General features: G+C 41.8%; 1 protein-coding gene across 2 annotated transcripts in view; it reads right to left on the bottom strand.

The window, feature by feature from the left end:
- The window catches only part of AMBRA1 (autophagy and beclin 1 regulator 1), a 157,490-nt gene that overhangs the window by 40,625 nt on the left and 104,840 nt on the right, over positions 1-12,025 (bottom strand). For both annotated transcript variants that reach the window (XM_033148786.1, XM_033148795.1), the window contains 2 exons: positions 10,141-10,329; positions 8,013-8,167 (listed from right to left, as the gene is read on the bottom strand). In XM_033148786.1, the coding sequence (XP_033004677.1) occupies positions 8,013-8,167; positions 10,141-10,329 (344 nt within the window). The remainder of the gene's footprint in view (positions 1-8,012; positions 8,168-10,140; positions 10,330-12,025) is intronic.

The following is a 12,025-nucleotide window of genomic DNA, read 5'->3' as shown; positions in this document are numbered from 1 at the left end:
GGCAGACAAAAGTGCACACATAGTGTTTCCAGCCTTCTCTACCCTAATGTTAGGAGGGTGGCGGCAGCTGGAAATGCTGGGGGTTTTTTTGTTTTTGTTTTTTTTACTTTACACAGATCATTTTGTGCAAAGGGAACAGGCAACATTTCTCTCCACCCTAACTCTAGCACGGGTATATCATCTTGAGCTCCTTAGAGGAAAGGCAGGATATAAATATATTGAGAATTTAAAAAAAAAAAAATTAAGGGCGAGAAACATTCAGATTCTGAGACAATGTTATATGCAGGCTATTTCACAGGTGGCTAAGTGTTCATGGTCATTTCTCCCCGACTTTCTTTCTCCTGCTGTCTGTGTAGTTCAGATCAAATTACCTTAAGCTTGAGCATTTGTTGTAGCTTAGCTGTAGCAAATCCTCTTTTATTAATAGAAGAGAAAATTTTATATTCATTTCTGTTGGAAAATAAATAAATAAAAATAAACCAATTCTAAAAAATAAATTGCAATACTACAGGAATAATAATTATAGTAACTAATTCTTCAGCTCACTTCTGCATTTTCTCTAAGGGAGAAAACTTGGGGGGGAACCTATAGGTCATCCTTCCTATATCACCTTCCTATGCAAATATCCAACTCTCAATATTAAGCAAACATGATATTGTGCAAGGTATAAAGCAGCAGCTCTCCAAAGGTCTTTCACAGACCTGCTATCTGACCTTATTTTCATTAACTGGAGATGCAGGGAAGTGAAGCTGGGATGTTCTACATGCAAAGCATATGGTATATCATATACACTCAGGTAGTCCTCCTATAAAATATACCATTGTATTCTAGAATAACCATGCTAGCTTGTTGCTGCAAGACACAGACTTATAGTACCTTACAGGATAGCACGTTTATAATTTGGACACATGAAGCTGCCTTAGGTTAGTCTATGATAAAAGTCTCTCGCACCACCCAATTGATTATGGCATGCATTTCATAGGAAGGAGTTTATCTCTTGATATGTGTCATTCTAAAACCCAATTGCTTTCAGGGCTTGAAATGTTTTTGGGATGTATTCAACACTGTACTATGTTGATCATTCTGCAGGGCAAGCATTTCTGGGGGTTCTCCTGCCTCCCCCCAGCCTGGACTTAAAACTTGTGCAATGGTGCTCCCCCGCTCCCCACAATGTATATCAAAGTGGGTTCTGGAGAGAGTTTTAAAGAACCCACTGCCCTGGAAAGAGGGGATTGCTCCATTTGGCAAGCTGAAATGCTTGCTCTGAGGGAACAACTGGAAGGGCTTGTCGTTGAATTCCTCCCAAATACTTCACAAAATATTTTTCTTGCCTAACTTTTCCTGAGCTACAATTGGGGAACACCCAACAACCACTGAGTCTTGTGTTGACATTATTTCATTAAGTTAAAAGTGGTAAACAGTTGTTGGGGCATATCCCGAGCTCTCTTTGCCTCCCTGGGCCACTTTAACTGGTGGACAGGGTTGTCCTTTTTGTCAAACACCTGACTGTCAAGTGACTCAACTTCAAAGGAAAGGATCAGCAGCACACTCCTTTGCAGCCTGGCCTGAGTTCAAGCAGTCACTTCAAAGGAAAAAACATTCCTTTGGTTTGATCTTAAGATGGACTTGTCTTTGGCACCAAACTTAAAAGGTGCCAAATGCAACTCCTACTTGCCAGGGAACAACTAGACGTGCACGTTAAGGCTCCCAATTGCACATTTTAAATTTCCACACACCTGTTGTCACAGATGATATCAGGTGTGGGGCAGGTAGGCATGGTTTGGTGAAAACAAACTCACAGGCCAAATTAGTTCCCCTGCCAGGCCAATTTGGCCTGTGGGCTGGAGGTTCCCCATTGCTGCATTAAGTTAAAATACTTTAACCTGAATAGAATCAGGACATGGTGTTTGGACTTTCAGATAAATTCAGTTCCAACAATAGAGTACATCTTTGCCAAGATTAGCTGCAAGCTTGACTTCCTATATTTATACCTCAACCCCTTTCAAAGCTTCGTTCAGGTAGCAATTTAAAGGCTATTACAACACACTAAAACTCTAACCTTCCTGCAAGCTTAACCCTAGTACTGAAATCCAGCCCCCAAGAATTACATCTTACAATATTTTTCTGAAAGATGCTCAGGATTCCAGCAATTTCAAAGGGAAGGAAGCTCTGTAACTGAGTAGGGAAAGCAGAAGAAGCAAACTAGTTCAAATCCCTCTTTGCACCCTGCCCAAATATAGCAAAATATGGTCTCTCTGTTATCCCACCAACAGCCAGCACATTTCAGACCTACATGACTTATTTCATAATTGTAGAATTTAAACCTCATAAAATACAAATAATGAATGTGCAATAGACCCAAAATCCACCTACATGCCAAAACCAACCTCTAACACAATGATTAGCTCACTTATTCAGGCTATAGTACCATGATCAACAAGCAAACGTTTGAAAAACAACCTTAATTAATATTGCGGTTTTATTACAAAGCTTGAAAGTACACAGAGTTACATTCAAAACTCATCATTTAAGAAGGTATGCCAATTATCAATTTATGCACTTTTTATTGTTGAGTTCAAAGGTGATCATTAAAAAATACAGTGGTACCTCGAGTTAAGAACTTAATTCGTTCTGGAGGTCCATTCTTAACCTGAAACTGTTCTTAACCTGAGGTACAGTGGTGCCCCGCTAGACGAAAATAATTCATTCTGCGAAAATTTTCGTCTAGCGGGTTTTTCGTCTTGCGGAGCGGCAATGACAGCCGCGCTCCGCAAAAAAAAAAAAAAAAGACGAGAATTTTTCGTCTTGCGAGGCAGCCCCATAGACTTTTTCGTCTTGCGGGGCAGCCTTCCGCTAGACGAATGCCTTCGTCTAGCGAGTTTTTCGTCTTGCGAGGCATTCGTCTAGCGGGGTACCACTGTACCACTTTAGCTACTGCTGCCGCCATGCCACCGCCACGTGATTTCTGTTCTCATCCTGAAGCAAAGTTCTTAACCCAAGGTACTATTTCTGGGTTAGCGGAGTCTGTAACCTGAAGCGTCTGTAACCTGAGGTACCACTGTAAATTGCAGTTTTATTGTGTTCCCAATTTTTTGTGAGGTCTTTGATTACAAAGTGACAGAGGGAAATTAATGAAGCAGGAAAAAAACTTCAGAGAAACACTTGATACCATGAAATCTAGAAATGTCATCCAAACTTTCCCAGACTTGACACAGTCACAAACATGAGATTTTAATAAATGAGCCAACCAACAGAAAGAGAGGTCCCTAAATTTGGAACCAATTGTATTTAACTTTTTAGTTCATCATATGTACAAAGGGGAAGAGGAACATCATATTAGTGGAAATAAATACTCTTAACATTTTCAAAGAAAAGACAGTACTAGGCTGGAAAAGACCAGAAGCCAAATGTATGCTGGTGGTGGTGGGGAACTAATACAGTATGTTACTACCTAAACAAATTCTCATGTAAAATTTAGAGCAAGAGATAAGGAACAAATCCACACTACCATTAGACTTGAAGGAGTTAGCATGGAGGTGCACACAACATTGTTTAAGTGTGGTTTTCCAAAGCATAATCAGGTATTACAGCAGATTAGCTGGAGTTCCACAAGTATAGTCTGGTTATCTGTTCAAAAAGGTCTGGAGAAAAGTGTGAGCAGCACAACTTTCACAGTTAATTGTAAACTGGTGTGGGTATTAGTGTGTGCATATTAATTAAATTTTGGAGACATGCCAGAAACAGGAAGCTCTCAAGAGAGATTGAAAGTGACCAATAAAATTGAATGCTAAACTCATAATAAAAATGAAACTAGATAAGAATCAATGAGATAAAACTCAATGAGATAAAAAGGCTGAATACAACAGGTTATTTGAATAATTAATCTACAGGGATCATGCTCGTCACAGATCTACAAAGAGATTAATTTATAGTAAAGTCTGTGAAGGCAATTTTCACTGAATAATCTTATCTTTAGGGTGCTCCTCTAAAAATATTCCACAATATGTAAGTTAGGATGTTAGGATCTTATCTATACTTACGGTACATGGGAAAGACCATAAGATTAATGAAATCAAATAGCTGGAAATGGAAAAGCTACTTCGAGGTTCAAATAACAGTCACAAGCAGCAGTTTCTTCCTTGGCAACAACACTGAGATCTGCCCCAGACTTTGTTAAATCATTAAGTGAGCAGTTCTAAAGTACTAATTTCTCTGCATTTTGAACAGTTTGCAAACTAACAATAGAACCAAGAGTGAAATCTAAGCAGTTAACCAGAACGTAAGAAGCTGGTATGTTCCCTGCATTTCCCCAAAGAGCTAAATTTATGGTAGGAACAATGCTGCTAAAATAGATGAAAAGTTCAGAAGAGACATTGAGCACTAGGGGAAAACGGTTTTTCTTGCTTTATCAGTTATGCAATTCTAATTCTGGAATCTATTCCGAAGTGTCCAGCTGCCAGCCAGTCAGAGGTCAGAACTAGACTGAGATTAAAATAGGGGTAATTTTTGGGAAACCACTGCAAAAGGAGACAAAGTATATATTTGTTGAGGAAGCACTGTTCCGAATTCGCTTTCTGCCTTCAGTGGCTTCATCACATTCCTGACTGGCCAACATGACAAGTCCAGGAATCACTGTCCTTGCTTAAAATCAGCTTGTTTTCCACTCAATGGCAACAAGCTGGGCTCACCCTTTAACACTGTTAGGGATGGCTGAATCTGAGTTTTCCCTTCTGTAATTGATGCTGTAGTCTTTTAACTTTTCTGTTTTATTCTTTATTTTAAACATAATTTTTATTGTACCTTGTCCTTTGATTTTTTGTAAACAGTGGGTAATAAATATTTATAACAAATGAACAGGATATAGTCAAATCTGGTTATGAAGCACTGTGAAATCATACACATGACTGATCAGGATCAGCCTGGGAAGGAGAAAAGCCAAAATGATGGCCGATTTTGAGTCAGCAACAACCTGGTTCTCATATAATGCTACCGCAAGGTATGTCTTAGTGTGAACAAGGAGCATGCTAGTGCCCAGTTAAAAAAATCGGTCACTTCACTTCTCTCCTCCTTCTCCTGTGCTACCCAAACCTAAATCATAATTTGGCTAAGTGTTATGTCCACACTCAGGCTTCTCATTTGTCTTAGTCCAACAAGCCACAAACTTTAACCAAAGTTTGGTTCTTACATCATTCTTTGAGGGGTGGGGGAAAGAGACAAGAAACTTGGGTTCAAACATAACATTAAACTTGGCTTAGCATTATGTGTGAATAAGGCCACTGACAGAGAAAGGGCTCTTCCTTTCTCTCTCAAAAAAAGTGAAATAAGATAATAACTAAGATGTTTCCAGAACTATTTCAGTCCTTCCCCTACCAGGGTATTTATTTAATCTAGATGGGTTAATTTCCTTTCCCAGGTTGCAATCTCTTCTGGTTTTTCAGGGACTGGTGATGAACACTTGATTTAGGCAAGTCTTTAGTTTGGAATAATGCCACACATCCGAAGCAATATGTAATTGTAATCTGGCTCCCTTATTTGTTTTCTTTTAACTAGATTGCATTGCTTCATTGTATCTAAATTCTTGTTGCACTCAACTATAGAAACATTGCCAAACAGTGGCACATAATTTTTTTAAAAAGTTAATTAAAATAAGCATGTGCACCAGCACTAATAATAAATAATAAACGAAGAAAGCCTGGATAACAGTTCCATGAGTTATAGATGGCCAGAATTAACACCAACGCCACTACCACTGACTAAACCTATCTGCAAACAAAAATCTAATAAAAATAAAAGTGTTTTTTTCTGCTTTGAGAATACAGTACAGTATATGAGAGTGTATGAATGATAATGTTATGAAGTACTATTAGTTAAGAAAAAAGTATAGAAAAGTATATGAAGTACTATTAGTTAAGAAAAAAGTAGAAAACAAAATTATCTACAGAAGAGCATTCTTCTGAAGGTTTCACATATCTCTGGTAGAGAGGCAAGATATAAAGTTGCTGTAACACATAATAACTTAGTTATGCTATTTCAGTATTATTTTCATCTTTATAGATACTGAAATACAGATAAAATATGAAATGTGAAAGGAAGTGTTGCGAGAGTGATGGAAGTCTATTACTATTATTATTTTGTAAAATAGTGTTTATTGTATTGAAATATTATACTTTTCTTTATTCTTTTACTGTCTACTTTTCTTTGCATTTTTTCCTTTTCTTCTTTATTTTTTTCCTTTATATTATTCTTTATGTATGGCTTGGTATTGATGTATTTACTTTGCGCTCTCTCTCTATATATATATCTTAGTTATGCTAACTGTTTTTGTGTGCAGGGGAAATACTGTGTATATACAAGCATTAACACACAACATTCTTATTCTTTCTCAACTTATTTTTCAAGAGCCACTTGTATATTCCTGGAGACGCTGTTTAATCTCCAGGTCAAAATGATAATGCCTGCATGGGCTGATTAACCCATAAATAATATAGGAAACTTTGTTCAGAATGGCATTTTTAAAAGTTCAGGCAATTCCCAATTTAATCAATTGGTCTGTTCAGGGAAGAGCTCTAGTTAGATTTACAGCTTCCTTTATCTAAAGAGCTCAGGGCAAGTAGCAATTATATTGAGATGTGGTTCCCTGACACTGAAGGGCTCACAATCTAAGTTTACTGGTTCCCAGATGATGAAAGCAACCTTGGTTGCAAATAGGAAATCTTAAAGCAGATAATACCCTTCTAATTTATGTTTGGACTAAATAAATATTATTCATTTATAAAGCACATTATAAGTGGTACTTCAGAAGTAGATTTTTTTCTATTTTACTGAAGGATAACTAAGGCTGAACGATAATGATTTATCAAATGCCACTGAGTAATCCATGGTCAATATGGACTCCTTGCTCTATAATTGCCCCCATTCAGACTGAACCATGCAGACCACTGATATAACGAAACACAGAGCATTACCATTAGATAAAACTAATGGCCCTACAATATGGTCTGAAGGCAAATGAGACCACTACCTTGCTGAAGCTAAGCAGGACTTGGTGTGGTCAGTGCCTGTATGGGCTACTACTTTGGAATAACATATACACACCACCTTGGGTTCCATGATGGAAGCAAGACAAGAAATAAATACTTAACAAACAAACAAACAAACATCATCAAATGCTTAGCTGGTAATCTACTCATTTTCAAGTTATATAGCCTTTTAATGCTATTTGGTTTAGAAAACTGTTTTTTCCGCAGTGGTACCTACTATCAGAGGTACACCGTGGGGGGTGCGGGGGGTGCCGTGGCCCCGGGTGCAATTTTGAGAGGGGGAAGAAACAGGCATCCCCACAGCAGGCTCCTTCATCTGAGCCTGGCTCTGTGCCAAAAGAGTTGCACTTTGGCTGTATTGCTTGTGCCTGGCGCAGCTCCGCCCCTAGGTCAGGCCTGACCCAGAAGAGGAAAGCAGGCACACCTCATGTCCCGTGGCAGCAGCTCTGCTGCTAGGTCACTTCTGACCCGGCGGCGGAGAACATCCTACCTCGGCTGCGGCAAGGCATGTCCGGCCACAGCAGCGCTGCCTCCCCCTGACCCGGCAGCAGAGAGCAGGAGGAGAGTGGGTGGCAAAGCTGCTGTCTGCTTTCCTTGGCCATGGCCTGGCTGCAGAAGCTCCGCTGCAGGGTCACACCTGACCTGGCGGCAGAGAGTAGGAGGAGAGTGAGCAGCTTCCGCGCCCCTCTCCTAACCCTGAACTGTGGCATGCAGAAGGCGCCCTCCATGCCCCACCCCTCTCTGGGGTGTGCCATGCACACTCGCTCCAGGCAGCTCCGCCGCTACATATTATGTGAAACTAAGACACTGGACAATGAAAACTAAACATATAACTAAGGCTGGAATCTACTGCCTTGCACGACACAGTAGTATTTACTTCCACGTAAACATGCCTAGTTGTAAGACAATGAAACAATAATACAGACATGGAGATAAATAGCTGGAGAAGCAAAGAAATACTGTACTACTTACCCTCATTGAGGTCTCTCCTCCATGTGGCTGCTGCAGCCTGAAGACCTGAGCCACCATATGTTCTGTGGAAGGGTGCAAGAGGATGCGACGGGATGCCAGTCCTACCATGACATACCTGCCCATTGGGGACAGGCTCACAGAAATAGCATTGGGACCTAGAGATAAACACAAATACATATTTGCTTTCTTCACTTAGGGACCTGCGTGATGATTTCCACCTTCCTTCATGTCAATTTCTGCAACTGGGGCTGTAACAAATTCACTCTATGAATCCTTGTAAAAACAACCATGCAAGATTACCAGTTAATAATCTGCAAGAAGATTATTTTTTATTGCAGAATCATTAAAGACAAAAGAAATAGAAAACAAAAAGGCAAAAAATACAGGGAGGGGAGGAAAACCCAGCAGCTCACATTAACAAAACATTAAAACATAAATATATCCACCTTAGTTTATACGTGAAGTTCAATGTATGCTGTCCAAATATGTATCCAAGCAAAGTCAGTGTTTTAAGAAAGTACATTAACATGTACCAAGGCTATTAAAGTCATCAAAACATTGCATTAGAGGTGGCAGATATTTATCCTTCCAGACTCATAATATAAGTCTCCTAATGATTATTAGGGCATATAAGATCCATTCTTGCCATCCTGTTGTTGATCCTCATACTAGAGGAATATAATTTAGAAGTACATAAACACCTACAAATTTCAAGGATTTTGCCAATACAAAGTTGGAGGTGACTAAAACTTCAGAACCCACCACCATCAATTTCCTCCCACAGGATCACAACATGTGTCTCAGCATTGCATTTCCAGCATCTATCTGAATTAGACAATGCCTTTTTGCAGACTCAATCTCAATTTTAAATCTAAAGAAACATTTTATATGGACTCTAAAGCAATTTCCCATTGTTTAGGTAGAGCATATTCCGGTTCACAGAAAGCCAGGGCTTTCGGTTTGTTGCCCCAAACTTCAGGAAAGGTCTACAGAAACAGAAGTGTACTCGTGCTCAAGGTAGGTCATGGTTTATGGTTTGCCAGTGGCGTTGCTAGCCTCTGCGCTGCTGGGGGCGGCGGCAGCGCAGAGGAACCCCCCTGGGGGAGGGGCACGACGCGTGCGTCGTGACGTCATCATGACGTCACGACGCATATGGGTGCAGAAAGGGGGAATTTCCCCCTTTCCGAGGCTTTTTTTCGGCGGGGGGGGGGGGTCGACTAGCGAGGAGGGCGTGACAAGCGTGACACCCTCCTCGCTGGTCGACCCCCCCCCCCCGCCGAAAAAAAGCGGTGGAAAGGGGAAAAAAGCAGAGCCGGCGCTCTGCATTCAAGCCCCGGCTCTGCTTTCTTTCCCCGCCCCCCCCCCCGCGGGTTTTTTTTTTGGGGGGGGGGGTGTCGACTAGCGAGGAGGGGTGACAAGCGTGACACCCTCCCTCGCTGGTCGACCCCCCCCCCCCCCCGCCGAAAAAAAAGCAGCGGAAAGGGGAAAAAAGAAGCAGAGCCGGCGCTCTGCATTCAAGCCCCGGCTCTGCTTCCTTTCCCCGCCCCCCCCCCCGCGCGGGTTTTTTCGGCGGGGGGGATCGACTAGCGAGGAGGGGTGACAAGCGTGACACCCTCCTCGCTGGTCGACCCCCCCCCCCGAAAAAAAGCGGCGGAAAGGGGAAAAAAGAAGCAGAGCCGGCGCTCTGCATTCAAGCCCCGGCTCTGCTTCCTTTCCCCGCCCCCCCGCGGGTTTTTTTCGGCGGGGGGGGGGTCGACTAGCGAGGAGGGGTGACAAGCGTGACACCCTCCCTCGCTGGTCGACCCCCCCCCGCCGAAAAAAAGCAGCGGAAAGCACCCCTTCCAGGTGCTGCTGAGTGAGGGAGGGAGCGGCGGCGCGTGGGCGTGGCAAGAGGGGCCGCCGCTTGTCACCCCCACCCGCCGCTTTTCACCCTGTCACTGGGGGCGTACCGCCCCCACCGCCCCTCCCCAGCGACGCCCCTGTGGTTTGCTGTGATGTATGAAATCTACTGTTTTATTAGTTTGATCTCTGGAACATGACATTTTCATTTCGAAGTGTATCCAAGTATTAAAACCCTGATTACCCACCCCCCCACTCCAAACCACTTGACCCATCAATGAGCTCTTACCAAATCGCTTTGTGTACAGCATCTCTCCCAAGTTATGTGGTGCTAGGGAATATACTGCCAGTATTCCCTCATCAGGAAAGCCCCGTTGACTACTAGGAATGAAGGCTGCCAGGAGCTGCCCATCTGCAGAAATATCACAACTGGCATCATTGTATATCTTGCAGTTCTGAACAAGCACATTCACAGAGGCTGAAAAAGAAAAAAGAAAGATCAAGAATTTCAGCTGGAAATAAGGGAGAATAGAAATCCACCCATAAAAACACTGCATTTTATTTATAAAAAAAAAAGCCTGTGGAACTTGGGCTTTCCCAAAGCTGTTCAAAGGCATTACTTGTCTTGCTGAATTACAGTATCTCTCAAGAAGATGGCAGACATGAGAATTGGAGATCCATGCACTCTTAGAACCAAGCATGAATGAAGCACTTTGGTCCCTGAAAATTGCTGCTCACAAAGCTGAAAATTAAAAGCATTAGATCTGACAATAATAAAAAAGCATTTCTTACCCCGTTACTCTCCTTATGTTATTGCATAATATCAATTGCAGTCGTTGCTATGACAATGCAATGAAGGGCAAAATGATGACAAATTGGCACATTTAAGAATTTGTGGACATCTGCGACTAATGCAGGAGAAGCCAATAAATTCTTGTGGAAGTATTGGAATTACATATATAGGTAGTAAATGAACACACTAACATGTTATGTGAGAAAGCCCATTTTGGTACCACCACATACAGGTTTGTCATGTCTGTTAAGTTAAACAAACTCATTTCTTTCTCCTTCAACATCCAAACTTCAGCCAACTGCTGCCACTTTTACCTAGTGATGTCTGTGAACTTCTCCAAGTTTAGGCTCAGAGAATAACATTAGGGATTTGAAAACCCTACCTGAAATGAGTATTACAACCCTCTAAAGTCTTCTGCACCCCATGGCCATCTCCATCACCCTTCAGAACATCTACTCTCCCCTTCTCTTGCAAGTGATAGGGAAAAGAAAAAGTGGTGAACACACAGGGGGATTTCTGCCATTCCCACCACTACCACTCCTCACAGTTACCCTGATGTGCTGATCAAGACATAAAGCCCAGGGGATTGTGGGAGCTATGTTCTGAGGACTGCTACAATTCTACCATTAGAGATTGGGTCCAATCTTACGGCAGGGTAGATACTGCACTGCTTCTTTCCCTCACATGTAATTGGGACCTGAAAGGAAGTGGAAATTTATTCCAAATTTGCCACACACACACACCATCAGTCAACCACCAGAGGACCAATCTTGTTATAGGATAGGGTCATTGCTGTTGCCACAGATAGCAAACAGAAAGCCAAGTCTGTTATCACTATTTACAATGCTTATATTTCATATCCTATAGATTACACTTGGCTCAGCCTAGGTCTTGCCTTGCCTTTTTTCCTCCAGGGTGGATTTGATCTCACCTCACAACCACTAGGTTGCCACTTCCTCCCTACGGTTTCTAATCCACAAGAGGAAAAAGTTGCATACATTTTTTTTATTTTTTGCCAGCTCATCATGTTGCTGAAGCAGCAGAAAAGATTGGAGCTGGAAGAATTTCTCTTTCTATGCATCTTTTAAAAGATACATACTGCTTCTACATGGCAGACTTGGAAACCATATATCCAACTGTGCTATTTGCCCCACAGCCCTCTGTCTTCCAGAGATTCTTGCACACCCAATTCTTTCATGCCCTTCTTTTTCTAAGATGCAACTGTTGGTCCCCAGTGCAACTTTTTTATTTGGCCTTTTCTTCAGCAACATGATTCTACTATTCGCTGTTACCTGCTTTTTCTTCCCGCTGTCTAAATCAGTCTTGCTTTGTTTAATCTACAATGGTTCTCAGTTTGTCCTGTTTTTAGGCCCCATTTTGA

The sequence above is a fragment of the Lacerta agilis genome, chromosome 1, assembly GCF_009819535.1.
Source record: "Lacerta agilis isolate rLacAgi1 chromosome 1, rLacAgi1.pri, whole genome shotgun sequence".
NCBI classification, from domain to species: Eukaryota; Metazoa; Chordata; class Lepidosauria; order Squamata; family Lacertidae; genus Lacerta; species Lacerta agilis.
The sequence above is the reverse complement of the archived record's forward strand: the minus strand, read 5'-3'. Positions and strand labels throughout refer to the sequence as shown.